This window comes from Notechis scutatus, chromosome 4, assembly GCF_049901735.1.
Source record: "Notechis scutatus isolate UNSWTSFEM ecotype Mainland chromosome 4, rNotScu1.2, whole genome shotgun sequence".
NCBI lineage: Eukaryota > Metazoa > Chordata > Lepidosauria > Squamata > Elapidae > Notechis > Notechis scutatus.
This window is the reverse complement of record NC_142012.1, coordinates 5,862,291-5,882,726: the sequence shown is the minus strand read 5'-3', so window position 1 is coordinate 5,882,726 and position 20,436 is coordinate 5,862,291. Positions and strand designations below refer to the sequence as shown.

At 47.9% G+C, this 20,436-nt stretch overlaps 1 protein-coding gene across 4 annotated transcripts in view; it reads right to left on the bottom strand.

Moving 5' to 3' along the window:
* Positions 1 to 1,911: 1,911 nt before the first annotated feature.
* ADISSP (adipose secreted signaling protein) overlaps positions 1,912 to 20,436 on the bottom strand; it is a 39,796-nt gene continuing 21,271 nt past the window's right edge. For 2 of the 4 annotated variants that reach the window (XR_015749558.1, XR_015749559.1), the window contains exons 4-7: positions 6,764 to 6,902; positions 5,690 to 5,812; positions 2,269 to 2,442; positions 2,181 to 2,234 (exon numbers count right to left, since the gene is read on the bottom strand). Coding sequence is in view for 2 of the 4 variants with exons in the window: in XM_087965740.1 (XP_087821866.1) it covers positions 2,342 to 2,442; positions 5,690 to 5,812; positions 6,764 to 6,902 (363 nt within the window). In the remaining 2 variants the exon portion in view is untranslated. Of the gene's footprint in view, positions 2,443 to 5,689; positions 5,813 to 6,763; positions 6,903 to 20,436 lie in introns of all 4 variants that reach the window. The other 2 variants (XM_087965740.1, XM_087965739.1) reach the window with 1 other exon arrangement.

Sequence of the window (20,436 nt, the reverse complement as noted above, 5' to 3'; positions counted from 1 at the left end):
AATTACTCAACCAATGTTGTCTTTGGGTAGCTACACAAGGATCTTGCTCTGCCTGTGCTAACGGGCCGTCTACTGATGAGTTCATCCCTTAGGGCAGGGGTCTCCAACCTTGGCCACTTTAAGACCTGTGGACTTCCAACTCCCACAATTCTCTAGCCATCCATGGGGAATTCCCTAGAATTCCCTCGCCAGCCATAGGGGATTCTGGGAGTTGGAAGTCCACAAGTCTTAAAGCGGCCAAGATTGGAGACCCCTGCTCTTAGGAACAGTGTTTCTCAGTGGGGTGACTTTAAGACTCCTGGACTTCAACTCCCAGAATACCTGGCTGGGGAATTCTGGGAGCTGAAATCCAGCTCTCTTAAATGTCTCCAAGCTTAAGAAACCCTGCCTTAGACAACACAAGGAATTTGTCTTTAGGGATTCTTAGTCCAGGATGGGACTTTGGGGTTCCAGCTGTGACATTTCCACGGAGAAACCAACAAATCACGTATCTTCAAACACACACAAAAACCTCGTATGGCAACAAGGGAATAATTCCCTTGCGTTTATCTCCTAAACAGCAGCAAAAGTTTTGTCTTTTGAAGAAAACCTTCCTAGGCTAACTGAACTGGGAGGGAGGGAGGAGGGTCTTGGGAATAAATTGGGGTGGGCTGCATCACAAGAGGGCCACAGGTGCATCCATCCTCATAGCCAAGGGAGAAATTGGAAGGAAGGGGAGGGGTTTTTTTGTTGGATTCAAATGAATCTTTGCAAAACCGAGAAGGCTTCAGGTTTTTTTTCTCTCTTCCTGAGTGGGGTTCATTTCCAACACCGGGAGGGGGGGGAGAATAAAGAGGGGGGAGACCCCCAAACCACAGGCAACTTAGGTTGTGTGCAGTGGTCCCCAGGAACCGTCAGTGTCACAGTCACTTAAAAGCCTCTTAAAACACAGTGAAATTCGATGGGCGCTCCCACCAGCTGGCAAACAATATATTAAGCTTTCCTGCCAGCTTTTCAAGCACTAAACAGCTGTCTTTTGGGGGGGCAGCAGCCAGTACTGTCAATACAACTTCACCCCAAAAAACCCCACCCAAACCTGTAATTTCCTGCTTCCCCAAACAGCTTTTCGGGGCTAAAGAGCTGGCACCTTCCAAGGAGCTAAAAAAGGAGAGAGAGGGGAAAAAAAATAACACCTTTCTTGATCTCTGCGGGGTTTTTTAAAACAGCGACAACTTCTTAAAGCAGAGGTCTCCCAACTTGGCCACTTTAAAGATTTGTGGACTTCAACTCCCAGAATTCCTCAGCCAGAGGAATTCTGGGAGTTGAAGTCCACAAGTCTTAAAAGTGGCCAAGTTTGGGGACCCCTGTCTTGAAGGGACTATCGCAACGCGCCGTGGCCAACTCACTGTGGGATAAGAGTTACCCTAACATCGAGTGGAATCGTTAAAAGAGAAAGGAGGGCAAAGGAAGGGCAACATTTTTAAAAAGGCGAATGATTAAAAATATATTTTTGAAAAATTATTTTTGAAAATTGCGTTGAGTCATCCCGCCGTGAATTGTCTCGTGGCGAGTTGACCCATTTCCGCCTCCAAGCCTGCGGTTCCCCCCACAATTTTTCTTGGCTTGTAGGAACGGCCCGGGGAGGAAGGAACGGTTCCATGCAAGTGCCAGGCACGAGCAACTCCCATTTGCACAAGCGGCAGGCGCGTTCCACCGCCACTTACACAAACGGAGTGACGTAACGTGGCTGTTTGCACAGTCCTGGTTCCGAAACAGGCCGCATACGCGGGCGGATTGGGGACGATTAAAACATCCAGCCAAAGTCATCTGGCTTTTTTCCTCCTCCGTTGCAAATGGCAGTTGCCAAAAAAACAACAACCCTCCGCAGGCCACCCGACTTTGCTAAACCAGGTAGATTTTTTTTTTTAAAAAAAATGGCATGCTTGAGTTTGAAGAACGAAACCCTGCCGTACGGCGCAACGCCCTGAGCTGCGCCATCGACGGAACGGAGGTTACGGAAATGGATCTGCGCCTGACTGGACGCCCGCCTGAAGCACAACCTACAAGGGGGTTGAGGTTTAATGGTAGATGTAACGGCGGGGGGGTAGACAGGAGAAAAAGCACAGTGCCAGCCCCACAAAGACAAGCGCCACCGGAGCAGCACAGCACATGCGCGCTCAAACCTGGCGGACAGCGGAGGTGGCATTTAGTTTTTTTTTATTATTTCAAGCTTAACCGGAAAAATATATATATGTGTGTATATATATCTATATATATATATATATATATATATATATCTATATAGGTAGAGGAACCCTGGGGAAGGCGCTGGAATCTGTAGCAGAATGGGGGCGTGTCCTGGCTAGTCAAAGCCCTGCCATTCGCTTTGCTCAGAATCGTATTCCACTTCGGCGCCGATGCATTTCACGCCTTCCAGGAGCATCGGTGTGCCGTGGTGTCGGTCTGCAAGGCAAGGGAAGAGCGCACATCAGTGGCGGGGTTCAAATTGCTCTGCCGCTGGTTCGGCGGGCGTGGCTCGGGGCGTGCTTTGCTTAACGCGGGCGCGCAGCTTTCCCCACTACCAGCTGAGACCCGCAGCGCCAATCACCTGAGAGGGATATGTCAACTGAAAAAAACAACACTCCTTTGTTCTTTTTAGTTGCCAGCAGAAAAGGTGTTGGGGGAAAGCAAGTGCATTCCTTAAATACTTCACATAATTGCTAGGCAGCCGAAGCTGTTGGCGTGCAAGATTATTATGGGAGAGCATGACTGATGACCCTTAGCTATGGATGTGTTCCATTGGAGAATAGACATCCAGGGGGTGGAGGGGGAAGATCAGGGTCAAGGGTGAAATGAATGATGTATCTTAGTGTCAAGCTACATCCAGGTGATGCCGAAATGGTCACTCCTAATAAATCAATTTATTTTGACTCTGAGAGATGTGGCTAGAGACTTATGATTTGAATTGGGGGTGGTTTGTCGGAGCCCGGACAGGAGAAAGAAAAGTGCAGGAGAAGGTAGGAGGGCCGATCCTCACCTTTTCTCTTTTTTCTCCTATCAGCTGATTGCAGATTTTTCCCCCTCCTATCAGCTGATCCTTGGTTTTTTTTTTACTACCGGTTCGGTTGAACCGGGCCAAATCGGTAGCATACCACCACTGGCACACATGTGAAGTGGAGGGGCAAAGAGCAGTGTGTGTTTTGTGTATGTGTGTCGGAGGCCAGCGCAGCAAGCCCACGAGTCGGGGCAGAAGACCCTTCTTCTGCTTGGCACTTCTCCTCCAAGATCTTCTATCTGAAAGCATCTCCAGGTGAACATGGGAGGATTCACTCAGCCATCATGGCTGTCCAACCACGGTCTTTAAAAGCCGTCCAACGCTCCTCCCGCCTTCCCCTTGTTTGGCCAATAAAGGAGAATCTTTGTAGCTCGGGGCTGAAATGAGGGTGGTCCTGGGTGCTCTCTGAGCTGGGTTTTTTTTTTTCTTGGAGACGTTTCATGACCCAACTAGGGAACGTCATCAGTGCTAGTTAAGGAGTGGGCTTTGCTCTCTGTTTCTATTCTAGGGGCTTGCCCCGTCGGTGTTGATGGTGGGGGGGGAATGGACTGTATAGGTGGTTCTTTGGCTGGGCTGTTTACAAGAGAGCACAGATTAACTCCAAAGATTAACATCAGACCAACAATCAAATAAACAGCACCCCAATCAAGGAACTGACAAATAAGCCAACAGTAAACAGTTCAACCAAAGAACTTCTAAGGCAGGGGTCTCAAACTCGCCCGCTGGCCAATTCGCGGCCCGCAGGACGCATATCCTGTGGCCCCCACCGTGATATGAAAGTATAATATTAGTGCGGCCCGCAGGGGGAAAATGGACCTCTGAAGGAAGTCCCGCCCGCCGTTCCTCGTCGTGGCTTCTTCTCCACCCTGAACTTTAACAAGTCCAAGTACAGGTCCAGACTTACGGATGATCATCTTCGAGCCATAACTGAGGGTCTCAAGGGCCTCCTCTCTCAAGCCAAATGTGGCTCAGATATGTGAGAGGAAGCGTTGCCAAGTCTCTGGCAGCAAGGAGTAAGCTGGAGAAGAAGCCACGTTCTGAGGAACTGTTCATGATCTTCATTCAACGTTCCTATTCATGTGTTCAGGACAGTTCATGTATTGGAGAAATCATTAACTGTTGATGACATTTGAAGGTATTTTTTTAACAACGTTTTTTGTGGAATGCCTTATGCGGCCCAGCCTCACCCAGACTCTGCCTCCAGCGGCCCCCAGGTAAATTGAGTTTGAGACCCCTGGTCTAAGGCCTTCCATGCCAACACTGACAGGGCAGTGCCCACTCCCTTCCAGCCCTGATGATGTTACCTAGTTGGGTAATGAAACTTCTGTGAGAAAACCACCAAGCTCAGAGAGCAACGAAGACCTCTCATTCCCGTTTCCTTCCTTCCTTCCTTCCTTGGTACCTTCTCTCTCTTTCTCTTTCCAGATAAAGAGATAGAGATAGAGATAGAGATAGAGATAGAGATAGATAGATAGATAGATAGATAGATAGATAGATAGATAGATAGGGAGGGGGAGAGGAGAGGAGAGGGAGAGGAGAGAGAGAGAGAGAGAGAGAGAGAGAGAGAGAGAGAGAGAGAGAGTAGAAGACCTTATACCCGTGATGGCGAACCTGCGGCATGCAGAGCCATTTGTGCCGGCACGCAAGCCACAGGCAAACTTACCTCACAGCCGATTTTCCCCTCTCCTCTTTGGGGCAGCCCCTCAAATACTGGAAGGCTGCTGTCATGTCCCCCTTAGTCCTTCTTTTCTCTAAGACTGGCCAAACCCAAATCCTGTAACCATTCTTCACATGTTTAATCTCCAGGCCTTTGATCATCTTTGTTGCTCTTCTCTGAACTTTCCCCAAAGTCTCAACACCTCTTTTTTTTTTAGCTTGGCCTTGATGCCTTAAGATCTCACCCCACTGGCATCTTCAGCTTGGCAGATTAATTCAACCCTGTTAGGAATTGATAGTCACCTAACAGTTGGGTTGGAAATATATAAACCAAGATAGACATTTAATACTGTCTTTTTAAGGGAATGATACAATTGTAATTGGATGTGGTTCCTCAAACGGCCATAAGATGGAGCCAGAAACCTGGGTTGTTTAGTCCTGTTGTTGCTAGTTGGTCGATGTTCTGATGTTCGCCGTTTTTGGTTCCTGAATTTTTCCCTATTTACTGTTGCTGATCGTCGATCTTTTTGGATTGCTGTAAGTCTGTTACTGAACTGTTTATGATACTGGGACTTTGATATTTGGATTATCCCTGGACTGAAAAACTGACTGCTTTAACCGTGCATGACTTGGACTGCTTGTTGGACTTTGCTTAACCGTTTACTGGAAGTAAAAACCTACATTTTACTATACAGTGTGTCTGTGTGCTGGTTGTGTGTTATTCCTCACCACTCTCACTATGTCTCCCTGTGTGCGCTCATTCTCCTAACAAGGAATTACCTCAACACCCCCCCCCCCACCCCCCCGGAGATGTTTCTCATAGACCCCGCAGGCAGAGTTTTAATTTCCTGGGCATTGTCGCCTCTTGGCGAAAACAGGATATTAAACTAGCCCTTGAGAGATGCAGAGAGGAAATGAAGAGAGGCGGGAAAGTGAAGGGGGGAGGGAGAGAGGGAGGGAGGGTGACCAGCCTGGGTGCGAGATCCGGCAGAGCCTTACCCATCACTCGGGCTTGCACCACGACTTTGATGCTGGCACTATGGTTGCTCTCGCTGCAAAGGACCATTTCTTCGTGGAGAACCCCTTCTTTATGGGCCACGTATTCGCACCTCACCCTGTAGCCTGGGAGAAAAAGAAAGCGGGAGACCCATCAAAGGACACCCCAAGAAGAAGTGGGGTGGGGGTGGGGACTTGGAGAGGCAGGAGTTGCAAAATGCCACCCCCCCACACACACACCCTCCAGTCTTTGAAAGGAGAAAGAGATGCACAAGAAGGAGGGGAAAGACCAGATGAAGGTTCCATTAAATGGATTTATTGCTAAAAGCCTCTGCACAGGAATCTTCTCGACTAACATTAACACGTGATAAGAATTAGATGAGGGTCCACAGAATTCAAAGCGGGGGGGGGGGTTGGACTTAAGTTTGCTTGTGGCTTCGCAAGGATTATAGGCTGATCTCTCCTTTGACTCCAACGCCTACATTCTGCCATCTCTTGTCCTACACATCTCCTTCCTCTCCTTCCCTAACTTTTCTTCCCTCCCTCTCCTTCCTTCTCTCCTCTCCCTCCCTCCTTCCTATTCCTTCCCTCCCTCCTTTCCCTCCTATCCCTTCCTTTCCTTTCCTTCCTTCCTCATCTCATTCCTTCCCTCCCTTTCCCTTTCCCTATTCCTTCCTTTTCCTTTCTTCCCTCTTTCCTTCCTTCTCTCCTCTCATTCCTTCCTTCCTCCCTCCTTTCCCTCCTATTCCTTCCTTTCTTCCCTCTGTCCTTCCTTCCTCTCATTCCTTCCCTCCCTCCCTCTCTTTCCCTTCTATTCCTTCTTTCCTTCCTATTCCTTCCTTCCTTCCTCCCTCCCTCCCTTCCTTCTTTCCTTCCTATTCCTTCCTTCCCTCTTTCCTTCTAAAAGGATGCAAATGACCAGCTGTCTGCAAGGAGTATCAATCCTCCCATTCCCCTCCATCCAGCCAGAGCTGAAGAAGCTTCTGGGATGAGAAGGGAAACGTCTTCAAAGAAAAACAAGAACACCCAGTTGCATCATGAAAAAAAAGCACCTCTGGGGTAGCCACGAGATCTTACCTTCAGATATGGGCGCGATGTCAGTCACCTTAAGATGCAGGTTTGACAGGGGTGCTGGGCAAATGTCCGTTCCCAGGACCTGCACGAAAGGCAGGACGAAGGTGATTTCGTACTTGTGCATGATCTTGAGGAAGCCAACCTGAGCAAAGGGAGAAGCAAAGTCAGGTCCAAGGCCCAGAGGCGCCAAACGAACGCCATTGGAAAGGCAAACGTTAAAGAGACCCTTCGAAGTCACAGCGGCATGGGAAGAAAGGGGGCTTAGGACCATGTTTCACACTTACGACCGTTGCAGCATCGCCGTGGTTCACGTGATCAAAGTCCAGACTTGTCTGGCTCAACCTGGTTCCAAGAGAGCAAACACGAAACAAAGGCAGCAGCCCCCACCTTCTAAGGTTTAATCCACGAATTCTGCTTCTACACAGATTAAAGGCTGCTTCCAACTAATTAGCTCTGACAAGAAAGAGCCTTGCCAAATTGTTCTTCAAGGCTGCCAAAAACCCACAGATAAGAAATTGTCTGCAACAGTTTTCAAATACTAACTATAATGTCCACGAGGCTGAGTTTCAGAGCGTCTTTGCCTTCTGCAAAGGATGCTTCTTCAAACCTGGCTTTTATCTTCTTGAGGGAGGGGCCATTACCTTGCAGCCTTACTCCCGAGTTGCCCGTGCTTGCGCACGCACTTGGCACAGGCTCCTCAGGAACCTCCTCATCGCCGCTGCCAGCCCCCACAATCTCTGGAGGCAGCAGTCCACTCCCTAATGGCCCTGGCCCCTCATCTGAGTCCTCGCTCTCCTCAGCCGTCCGCACCTGCTGCCGGCTAACCACAACACAGACACTCGGCAACTGGCTCATATTTATGACGGCTGCAGAGCCTCAGGGTCACACGATCCCCTTTTGCGACCTTCGGACGAACAAAGTCAACGAGGGAAGTCAGATTCACTTAACAACCGTGTCCTTAAAACGGCAGTGATTCACTTAACAAGGGTGGCAAGAAAGGTCGTAACATGGGACGAAACTCAGCTTAACAGCTCTCTTGCTCAGCAGCAGAAACTTGGGGTTCAAGCTGTGGTTGTAAGCTGAGGATCGCCTGTCGTTTCTTTATTGTCGTTCGCCTACAGACAGAATTCTGCCAGAGTAAAGCAATAAGCATAGATATATACCCATGATGGCGAACCTTATGGCATGCATGCTGGAAGTGGCATGCAGAGCCACTTCTGCTGGCACGCAAGAGGTCGCCTGGAAAGGACCCACTGCCCTTGCGCGCATGCTTCCGCGCCCGCCAGCTGATTGTCGGGTATCTGCCGCGCATGCGTGGAGGGAGACGCACGCATGGGAAACGCGCGCACATGCGTGGAGGCATGCAGGTTGCGTGCACATGCGCAGGGGGGGGTCACGTGCGCATTGCATCATGGGTGCAGGCACGGGAGCGCGAGCGCACGCATGCACACTTTTGGCACGCAACGTGGAAAAGGTTAGCCATCACTGATATATACCACGGTGGGGCAAGGGTTAGAGCGCAGTACTGCAGGCGACTTCTGCTGGCTGCCGGTAGTTCGATCCTGACCGGCTCAAGGTTGACTCAGCCTTCCATCTGTCCGAGGTGGGTAAAATGAGGACCCAGATTGTTGGGGGGGGAAAGAGGCTGACTCTATAAACTGCTTAGAGAGGGGCTCTAAAGCCCTGTGAAGTGGTATATAAGTCTAAGTGCTATTGCCCTCCCTCCCTCCTTCCCTCTCGTAATTCCCTTTCTCATTCTCCTTCGTGGTGATGCAGTGGTTAGAATGCAGCATTGCAGGCTAATTCTGCCAAGTGCCAGGAGTTCGATCCTGACCGGCTCAAGGTTGACTCAGCCTTCCCTCCTTCCAAGGCCGGTCAAATGAGGACCCAGGTTGTTGGGGGCAAGAGGCTGACTCTATAAAGCGCTTAGAGAGGGGCTGTAAAGCAGTATATAGGTCTAAGGGCTACTGCTATATTCTGTGAACTCTTTACTCTCTTCCTGCCTACCAGACGAGTCCGATCTTCGCTCTCTCTTTGCCTTCTGGGAAGCAGCCCCCTCCCCTCCTGGGCCTACAACCCACCCTTACACCCAGACAATGGGTGTCTTTGGCTGACTGACCCCCAAAAGGGCTCTTGACGCTATTATTCAGTTTTCTGTTGACCTGGTTGTGTGGAAATGGCCACTTGGGGCTAAGGCTTCCAAAGGGAAGGGATCCAAAATAACAATGCCGAAAATTGAAGGTGTTTTTTTTCCTCCCCCTGGAGGTGTCCAGGGGCCGCACTTGGAAGAGTGTGTGCTCTTTCTCAAAAAAAGGAGACCTAGAAAGGAGAGACAAAAAGAAAAAGCCACAACAGTGTTGTGCGTGGGACTCTTGGGAACCATTCGGGGAGGGCAATTTAACGAGGACAGACGGATCAGAAGTCCAGGATTAGAAGCCTCCAGTCTCTTCACCAAGGTGGGTAGGAGTAGAGAGAGAACAGCTCTATCCATGGAGTATCCTGCCCTACTCCTGCTTGGCCAGACTAAATGGGATAGTCTTACAACTTAGAGCAGTTTGGTCCAGTGGTTAAGGTGCCGGACTGGAAACCAGGAGAGTGTGAGTTCTAGTCCCTCCTCAGGCACGAAACCAGCTGGGCCAATCAGCAGGAGACGGGGAGTTCTAGTCCCTCCTCAGGCATGGAAACCAGCTGGGCCAATCAGCAGGAGACGGGGAGTTCTAGTCCCTCCTCAGGCATGGAAGCCAGCTGGGCCAATCACCAGGAGACGGGAGTTCTAGTCCCGCCTCAGGCATGAAAGCCAGCTGGGCCAATCACCAGGAGACGGGGAGTTCTAGTCCCTCCTCAGGCACGAAACCAGCTGGGCCAATCACCAGGAGACGGGGAGTTCTAGTCCCTCCTCAGGCATGGAAACCAGCTGGGCCAATCAGCAGGAGACGGGGAGTTCTAGTCCCTCCTCAGGCATGGAAACCAGCTGGGCCAATCACCAGGAGACGGGAGTTCTAGTCCCGCCTCAGGCATGAAAGCCAGCTGGGCCAATCACCAGGAGACGGGGAGTTCTAGTCCCTCCTCAGGCATGAAAGCCAGCTGGGCCAATCAGCAGGAGACGGGAGTTCTAGTCCCTCCTCAGGCATGGAAACCAGCTGGGCCAATCACCAGGAGACGGGGAGTTCTAGTCCCGCCTCAGGCATGAAAGCCAGCTGGGCCAATCAGCAGGAGACGGGGAGTTCTAGTCCCTCCTCAGGCATGAAAGCCAGCTGGGCCAATCAGCAGGAGACGGGGAGTTCTAGTCCTGCCTCAGGCACGAAACCAGCTGGGCCAATCACCAGGAGACGGGGAGTTCTAGTCCCTCCTCAGGCATGAAAGCCAGCTGGGCCAATCAGCAGGAGACGGGGAGTTCTAGTCCTGCCTCAGGCACGAAACCAGCTGGGCCAATCACCAGGAGACGGGGAGTTCTAGTCCCGCCTCAGGCATGAAAGCCAGCTGGGCCAATCAGCAGGAGACGGGGAGTTCTAGTCCCTCCTCAGGCAAGAAAGCCAGCTGGGCCAATCAGCAGGAGACGGGGAGTTCTAGTCCCTCCTCAGGCAAGAAAGCCAGCGGGGCCAATCAGCAGGAGACGGGGAGTTCTAGTCCTACTTCAGGCAAGAAAGCCAGCGGGGCCAATCAGCAGGAGACGGGGAGTTCTAGTCCTGCCTCAGGCATGAAAGCCAGCTGGGCCAATCAGCAGCAAATGGGGAGTTCTAGTCCCGCCTCAGGCATGAAAGCCAGCTGGGCCAATCAGCAGGAGACGGGGAGTTCTAGTCCCTCCTCAGGCAAGAAAGCCAGCTGGGCCAATCAGCAAGAGATGGGGAGTTCTAGTCCCTCCTCAGGCAAGAAAGCCAGCTGGGCCAATCACCAGGAGACGGGGAGTTCTAGTCCCTCCTCAGGCAAGAAAGCCAGCTGGGCCAATCACCAGGAGACGGGAGTTCTAGTCCCGCCTCAGGCATGAAAGCCAGCTGGGCCAATCACCAGGAGACAGGGAGTTCTAGTTCCGCCTCAGGCATGAAAGCCAGCTGGGCCAATCACCAGGAGACGGGGAGTTCTAGTCCCGCCTCAGGCATGAAAGCCAGCTGGGCCAATCACCAGGAGACGGGGAGTTCTAGTCTCTCCTCAGGCAAGAAAGCCAGCTGGGCCAATCAGCAAGAGATGGGGAGTTCTAGTCCTCCTCAGGCAAGAAAGCCAGCTGGGCCAATCAGCAGGAGACGGGAGTTCTAGTCCCTCCTCAGGCATGAAACCAGCTGGGCCAATCACCAGGAGACGGGAGTTCTAGTCCCGCCTCAGGCATGAAAGCCAGCTGGGCCAATCAGCAGGAGACGGGGAGTTCTAGTCCCACCTCAGGCATGAAAGCCAGCAGGGCCAATCACCAGGAGACGGGGAGTTCTAGTCCCGCCCAGGCATGAAAGCCAGCTGGGCCAATCACCAGGAGATGGGGAGTTCTAGTCCCGCCTCAGGCATGAAAGCCAGCTGGGCCAATCACCAGGAGACGGGGAGTTCTAGTCCTCCTCAGGCAAGAAAGCCAGCTGGGCCAATCACCAGGAGACGGGAGTTCTAGTCCCGCCTCAGGCATGAAAGCCAGCTGGGCCAATCACCAGGAGACGGGGAGTTCTAGTCCCGCCTCAGGCATGAAAGCCAGCTGGGCCAATCACCAGGAGACGGGGAGTTCTAGTCCCGCCTCAGGCATGAAAGCCAGCTGGGCCAATCACCAGGAGACGGGGAGTTCTAGTCCCTCCTCAGGCAAGAAAGCCAGCTGGGCCAATCACCAGGAGACGGGGAGTTCTAGTCCCGCCTCAGGCATGAAAGCCAGCTGGGCCAATCACCAGGAGACGGGGAGTTCTAGTCCCGCCTGAGGCATGAAAGCCAGCTGGGCCAATCACCAGGAGACGGGGAGTTCTAGTCCCTCCTCAGGCAAGAAAGCCAGCTGGGCCAATCACCAGGAGACGGGGAGTTCTAGTCCCTCCTCAGGCAAGAAAGCCAGCTGGGCCAATCACCAGGAGACGGGGAGTTCTAGTCCCGCCTCAGGCATGAAAGCCAGCTGGGCCAATCACCAGGAGACGGGGAGTTCTAGTCCCGCCTCAGGCATGAAAGCCAGCTGGGCCAATCACCAGGAGACGGGGAGTTCTAGTCCCGCCTCAGGCATGAAAGCCAGCTGGGCCAATCACCAGGAGACGGGAGTTCTAGTCCTGCCTTCGGGATAAAAACTTTGGGCCAGTCACTTAAAGATAGTGAATTCTAGTCGCTCCTTAGGCACCAAAGCCTCCTCACAGGGTTGTTTTGGGGGGAAAAGAGGTGGCAGGAGTATCACGTATGTTCGCCAGCTTGAATTACTTCTAAAATAGCAAAAGGTGGACAAACATCTAAATGATAAATAGGAGATAAATCAGCTCAGCCCAGGACTTTTTTTTTTCCTCTCTTGATCCCACACCTTTCGGTCTCCAGAATTCAGCAACTCCTTATTAAGATGTTTCTTGGGGCGATGAGTTGAGTGACGCAGACCAGAGGTATCTGCGCACCAGTCTTTCTTTCTGTCTATTTATTCTACTTTATCTGATGCTTTTCTCTCTGCTCCTCGTAAAAGATGGCCCTAGGTGCCACGTAGTCTGCAGAATAAACTTGAAGGAGGGGAAGGACATTATGTTCTGTCTGCAGAACAGTTCTCAGGGGAGCTTCGCCTCTTGATTGAAGCCTAAAAGGAGGCTAAAATATTTCAGAAAAATGTCAGCAAACAGCCCCTGCAAGAACTCCAGAAATCTTACTTTAGCTGTTTTTGTTTTCTCCACTTTAAGCCATGTGGACTCTGACTCCCAGAATTCACCAGCCCTCCTTAGGACCGTTGTGGTCAGGAGGTAACTGGTTTTTTTTTCCTTTGAAGACATTTTGCTTCTCCTCCAAGAAGCTTCTTCAGCTCTGACAGGATGGTGAGGAGTGGGAGGATTTATACTCCTTGCAGACAGCTGGTCATTTGCATTCTTTTTAGAGAGCCGTTGAGGCCACTTGGAGGTTTATCTCTGTCCTCACGGTCACCTGAGTGGTGCAAGCGGTTGCTGCAGTCTGCAATTTTCTCTCTCTCTGGAAATCCGTTCCCGTTCCCACACCATCCCAAAAGGTGTCCATCCCAAATTGTACAGCTAAAAATCTATAGTTTTTCAGTCCTCTAGGCCAGTGGTCCCCAACCTTTTTTGTACCAGGGACCAGTTTCAAGCACAAACACTTTTTCAAGGACTGGGGGGGGGGAGAGAATCTGAGTTTGGTGGTTTGCTTGCAGACGTTTCATTACCTGACTAGGTAACATCTGATGTTGTTACTTAGTCGGGTAATAAACGCCTGCCAGCAAACCACCAAGTTCAGGAGCGCCTGCCCTGCCTCCTCAGCCCCATCCTCAGGTGTCTCCCTCCTCCCTCAGGTGTCTGCCTCGTTCCTCTCTCAGTGCTCGTTTGCTCCACCAGCCCAGGAAGAAACTGCTCAAAGAGCCGGGGGTGGGGGGCTTTTCCTGTCGCCACAGCTCCTCCCAAGCGCCCGCTTACCCCACCGCCCGCCCGCCCGCTATGCGGTTCAATCCACAGTGCTCCGTCTGCCTGCCTGCCTGCCTGCCTGCCTTCTTCGCTTCGGAGCAGCTTCGGCTGATAAAAAGAGGCGAATAGTTATTATTCTCAGCTGAAGCTGCTCCCAAACAACCAAACAGGCAGGCAGGCAGAACGGAGCACTGTGGATTGAACCGCGGGCGGGCGGGTGGGGTAAACGGGCGCTCGGAGGAGCTGCGGTGACAGGAAAAGCCACCCCCGGCTTCTTTGAAGCAGTTTCTTCCTGGGCTGGTGGAGCAGCGAGAGAGCGACTGAGAGAGGAACGAGGCGGGAGGAACCGAAGCTGCTGAGCCAGAGAGCAGGACAGGCTTCGGTTGCTTCCTCCCTCCCCTTCTTTCATTTGTGTCCTTGATCCCGATCCCAGCAGGATTTACTGAAGGCGAAGAAAGCCGCCATTTTTAAAAAAAATTTATTTGCGGCCCGGTACAGAGTGCTCCACGGACTGGGACCGGTCCGCGGACCGGTGGTTGAGGACCCTGCTCTAGGCCCTGGTTGTCCCAAAGGGGCTGTTAGGTATAACATTGATACCAAATATGGTTTGGGTGAATAAATATATAAAACTTAGATATCATGGTTTAAGTGCTTATCACTTTAAGCACAATGCAGCAGGCAATTAGCCGATTAAGGGTGCGGTTAGAAGTTACAATATAAGGAAGCATTAGAAGCTGGCTGTAACTGTCTGTTACTGTAACTGTGTGCTGCTGCGACTTACTGTGTGCTACTGCGACTAACTGAGATTACTGACTGTGAGTGCCTGTGACTGAACTGTTATTGTTTGCTACTGTTTGCTGATTACTGCGTAATTCTACTGAATATCCAGCGTTTGTTTCTCTGGAGAGTGAAACCGGAGGAGGAGAAGATATCTTTATCGGCTGATAAAGATATTGCAAGGACTCTTAATTTGGACTATACTAGTGAGTCTTACTGGATGGAAATACTGTGAATGACTTAATGGACTGAATGACAATGCTTAAACTCTAACTGGATTAAAAACTATTTAAACTACAAACAGTGTTTGTGTTCAGTGTGTGTATACTCTGGGGCCCTTCCGCTCTTTCTTTGGCTTCCTGGCTTGACTACTGCTGCAATACTCTTCTAGGGGTTAATTCCAAAATCCCTAACATTGGTTATGGGCCCAGCAGCATAGTCTAACTAACCAGGATATAACAGAGAGAGTTGGTGTGAGTTGCACATTACTGTAAAAACAAACTGTTTTAATTAGTTTAAAATAGTCAAAATATCTGAAGAGTAATGGCACAAGTAAATTTGTCACAACTGTCCATGATATCCAGGCTGGATGGAACAAACTATGTTTCATGGTCAATGAAATGTAGTTTAATTCTACGCAGAGAAGGTTTGTGGGACATTATAGCAAACCCACCAGATGTGAGTAGCTGGGATCCTGCTAATGATGATGATAAAGAAAAGTTACAAGACTTTAAACTGAAGAATGAGCAGGCTTTATGCATCATAGGACTGACTCTCTGTGATCAGCAGCTTGTCCATATTCGTGGAGAAGAAAATGCTGCAAACTGCTGGGAGAACCTCAGGAAGATTTATGTTCGGGACAGTGTAGGAGCACATATAAATCTTACACGGAAGCTTTTTCAACGCATCTTCAGAGGAATGGAGATATGTTAGTTCATTTAAACTGTATGAAGAGCATTTTTCAAGATTTGCAAGAAAAAGAGCTTATATTTAATGAACTGCAACAAGTCTACATAATATTATCTTCATTAGATCAAAGCTATGATGACTATGTGACTTCGTTAGAGGTATTGCCAAAAGAAAGCCTCTCATTAACCGACATTACAGGCAGGCTACTAGAAGAAGCCAGAAGAAGGCGTGAGCGTGACGAGCTGAGAGAAGATAAGAAAGAAGAGAAATTATCTTCAAAGCCTGAAAGAAACCAGCAAAGCAAAGTAAAGCACCTGGAAGAAGAGAATTTATCTTCGACGGCATACACAATTAAAAAGTGTTTTAATTGTGGAGGCAGAGGACATTTGGCAAGATTCTGCAAAAAGAGAAAAAGCCAGAATGTAAAAAAGCCAAAGAAAGCATTTGAACTAGCCACGTTTGGCAACTCTGATGTGAAGAATAATTTATGGGTGGTTGACAGTGGCGCATCCCACTGCATCACAAGAGATAAGACAAAATTTATAAAATGTCTACAAGTTCTCAACATATATCTCTTGCCAATGGCTGGAACCTGAAAGCGAAGGTCAAGGTTTTGCACGTTGTCCGTACATAAACCAGGATATAAAAATGTTGTATGTACCGCAACTAAAGTTTAATTTGCTTTCAGTAAGGGTATTAGATAAATTAGGTTATGTAATTACTTTTAAGGATAATAATTGCATAATTGAAAAAGATAACAAAAAGGTAACTGCAGCTTTAAATGGAACATTATATGTATTAGATAATAGTAAGAAAGGGGAGGCACAAACTGTATTTAATAATATAAAACCTCATGAAGAATGTATCCATTTATTGCATAGGCGTTTGGGGCATGTAAATTTTAAAATGCTAAAACGAACAGTTGAGTTATCTGAAGGAATAAGGTTAAAACCTTGTGATAAATATTTGCGTTGTAATGTTTGCTGTGAAGATAAGAGCAAAGTATTGCCTGCAAATAGGTTAAATGGTTTCAAAACAAAAGAACCTTTAGAAGTAGTATTTGCAGACATAATAGGTCCAAAGAAACCCAGTATGGGGGGTGCTAGATATATACTGAGCATTATGGACCATTATTCTAGATATGGGTTTTGCTATTTAATGAAAAGCAAAACTGAAACATATCAACATTTTTTCAATTGGCTTAGGTTTGCTGAAAGAAAGTCTAAACGTCAACTGATAACCCTGGTGACAGATAATGGCACGGAATTTATTAATAACAAATTCCAGAACAGACTTAAGGTAGCTGGAATAGAGCATAAGAAGTCTGCTCCATACAGGCCAGAACATAACGCTTTATTGAAAGAAGAGGCCAAACACTACAGGCAATGGTTAGAACAATGTTAAATGATTCTGGGTTACCTGATTCTTTGTGGGGGAGGCTACAATGTGTGCTAATAACATATTGAACAACGTTGTTAATACAACAACAGGTGAAATTCCATTTACCAGGTGGCATGGCAGGAAACCTGACATAAGTTACCTGCACACATTTGGTGCACCAGCATGGGTGCATATTCCTGCACAACTCAGAAAAAAAGGGCAACATAGAGCTAAAAGATTTTTCTTCGTTGGTTATCAAGCAAACCATAGGGCATATAGATTTTGGGAGAAAGGCACATCTAAAGTGTTATGTAGTGCTAGTGCCCAATTTCTAGAACATGAAGGATGGGAGAAATTAGAACAGGATGCCAATAAAGATGTAATTATTGAATCCTATAGAAATCCCATTAGTTATCCCTGTAACTTTAAAAATAAAGTAAAGAGACAAATACAGGATGAAATAGTGCCCATAAAGGAAGAAACAGATTCAATAGCTGAACAGGATGAGGAAGATGAACAGGTAGTAGTTCAACAAAGTCCTCCTGTAAGCCCTGTAATTCCCAGAAGAACTACACGTATATCTAGACCGCCTGATAGGTACCAGGCTAACACAGTATGCCAGATTAATCAAGTTCCTAATTCTGTAGAAGAAATTAAGAAGTATCCTACTAAGGAAAAGAAAAATGGTATGCAGCAATGAATAAGGAACTGAATTCATTAAGAGATATGAAGGTGTATGAAAATGCCAAATTACCTGTAGGAAAGAAATCCATTGGCTGCAAATGGATTTTTAAGGTAAAAATAGATAAGGATGGTAATTTAATCCATAAGGCAAGGTTAGTAGCCCAAGGTTTTAGGCAGAATGCTAATGACTACGATGAGGTGTTTGCACCTAGTCTTAAGGCAGCAACCTTGAGGGCAGCTTTAGTGTGGGCAGCTAGTAAAAACTATATAGTTAACCATCTAGATGTGGAAACTGCTTACTTGCACGCCCCATTAAAACATATTATTTATATGAAAAAACCTGTTGGTATTAAAAGTGAAAATAAGGATAATAATGATTGTTGGTTGTTAAAGAAAAGCCTCTATGGTCTAAAACAATCAGGCTATGAATGGAACCAGTATATTGTAAAGGAACTAGACAATATAGGATTTAAAGCTGGTTTAGCCGATCCATGTCTGTTTAAGAGGGAGACAAATGGGAAAGTATCATTATTATTACTATTCACAGATGACATTGCTTTGATAACTGAAACTAATGATGAAGCTAATAAAATAATAGCATCATTAGGAAAGAGAATAAAAATCAAGCAATTAGGGAGATAAAGAAGTATCTCGGTTTGAATATAAAGAAAACACGGAAAGGTTTTAAGATATCTCAGGAAGATAAGATAAGCAAATTGCTAAAAGATTACAAGATGGAGCTTTGTAAGCCAGCTAAGACTCCAATGAGTCAGGAGTTTAGCAACACTGATGTACAAAGCCCTGAGTTTGATAAGGTGATTTATCAATCTTTAATAGGTAGTTTGAGTTATATTAGTAATTGGTCTAGACCAGATATATCGTACTGCGTGAATCAGTTGGCTAGATTCAATTCTGCACCATGTGAAAGACACTGGATTGCAGCTAAGAGGATATTAAGATATCTTAAAAAGACAATGAATTATTCATTGTATTTAGAACCAAAGGGTGATTTAATTTTGAGTGCTTATGCAGATGCTAGCTTTGCATCAGAAAGAGACACTAGAAAGTCGACTTCAGGAACAGCCATAATGCTGGGTAATACATTAATAGGCTGGAAGTCAATAAGACAACAGCATATAAGTTTATCTACTATGGAGGCAGAATTCTCCTGTTTATCATTGTTATGTACAGAGTTAATAATGTATAAACAAATGTTAATTGATATAGGTATAACTGTAGATTATCCTATAATTATACATGAAGATAATCAGGCAGCAATTCAAATGGCCACAAATATTGGAGTAAAAACAAGAAGCAAGCATACAGATCTAAGATACCTAAACGTGAGACAATCTGTAAGAAGTAAGATGATTCAGCTAGAGTACTGTATGTCGGAGGACAATTTAGCTGATAATTTTACTAAAGCCCAAGGTGCCAGTAAGCACCAGGAGAGTTGTGAAAAATATGGGGTTAGATTGTAAAAGTATTATATATTTATTTCACCCAAAAGGGGAGTATGTTAGGTATAACATTGATACCAAATATGGTTTGGGTGAATAAATATATAAAACTTAGATATCATGGTTTAAGTGCTTATCACTTTAAGCACAATGCAGCAGGCAATTAGCCGATTAAGGGTGCGGTTAGAAGTTACAATATAAGGAAGCATTAGAAGCTGGCTGTAACTGTCTGTTACTGTAACTGTGTGCTGCTGCGACTTACTGTGTGCTACTGCGACTAACTGAGATTACTGACTGTGAGTGCCTGTGACTGAACTGTTATTGTTTGCTACTGTTTGCTGATTACTGCGTAATTCTACTGAATATCCAGCGTTTGTTTCTCTGGAGAGTGAAACCGGAGGAGGAGAAGATATCTTTATCGGCTGATAAAGATATTGCAAGGACTCTTAATTTGGACTATACTAGTGAGTCTTACTGGATGGAAATACTGTGAATGACTTAATGGACTGAATGACAATGCTTAAACTCTAACTGGATTAAAAACTATTTAAACTACAAACAGTGTTTGTGTTCAGTGTGTGTATACTCTGGGGCCCTTCCGCTCTTTCTTTGGCTTCCTGGCTTGACTACTGCTGCAATACTCTTCTAGGGGTTAATTCCAAAATCCCTAACAGGGGCTTTGTTTTCAGGAGGCAACTGGACTTGTTTTTTATTTGAAGACATTTCTCTTTCTCATCCCAGAAGCTTCTTCGATTCTGACAGGATAGTGGGGAATGGAAGGATTGATACTCCTTGCAGAGAGCTGGTCATTTGCACCCTTTTTAGGGGGTCGTTGAGGCCGATTGGGGGATTTAAAGGAAACAAAAAAACAAGGAAGTCCAGCTGCCTCCAGAAAAAAAGCACCTTTGGGACAACTATGACCTGGATGACTGAGAATCTCCACAGACCTTTAGCCGGGGGGTGGGATTCTCCCGGTTCGGACCAGTTGGGGCGAACCCCTTGTTCCGACAATCAGCTGGCTTCGAACCGGTTTGCTTCAACAAGCATGTGGGCCCGCCCAGGGTTGCCAGATCGCAGTTTGGCTCTGCGGCCAAACTCAAGTCAAAATATGGCCAAATTATTTTTGCGCATGCGCGAGGGAGCGCCAAAGGACGCGCTTGTCCTCCTTTGCTCATGGTGACGCGCATGCGTGAGGGAAGGAGAGCTCGGCATGGGTGGGGAAGCCAAGGGGCGTGGCGTTGGAACGAGCCATAATAGGAATGGGTGTGGTGTTGATGGAGGAGGAGCTGCCCCTGCTCGGGTCACAGGCGGGAAGGGGCGTGGCCAGGCGCCAAGGTCCCGAAGGGGTGTGTGACGGGAGTTGAGAGGAAGCGGGCGTGTCGAAGAACTGAGAGGACGCGCTTGTCCTCCTTTTGCTCATGGTGACGCCGCATGCGCGAGGGAAGGAGAGATCTGGCCGATTTCACGGCCAAGCCGGAGACATCATTTTTTTTCACGGCCAAGCAGATAGAAATACGGCCAGATGGCAACCCTGGGCCCGCCTGCTATTTCCTGTGCTTTATGTCCTTTTGTTAAAGCACAGCTGATTCGCGTGGGAGAGCAAGTTTGCCGCAGCTCAGCTGTTTCATTCACAGGGGCTGCAGTTGAAGGTATGTATTAGCTATTTTAAACATGGAGCACGCACGCACAGCGTGCGCTCACTTGAACCAGTTGTTATACAGACTGAATCACACCCCGGCTTATAGCGATACAATTTGGGATGAGCACAATTTGAACGGTGTGGGAGTAGGAATGGATTTCCAGAGAGAGAAAAAAACTGCAGACTTACAGGAACCGTTGCACCACTCAGGTGACCTTAAGGACACAGGTAAACCTCAACGACCCTCTAAAAGGATGCAAATGACCAGCTGCCGGCAAGGAG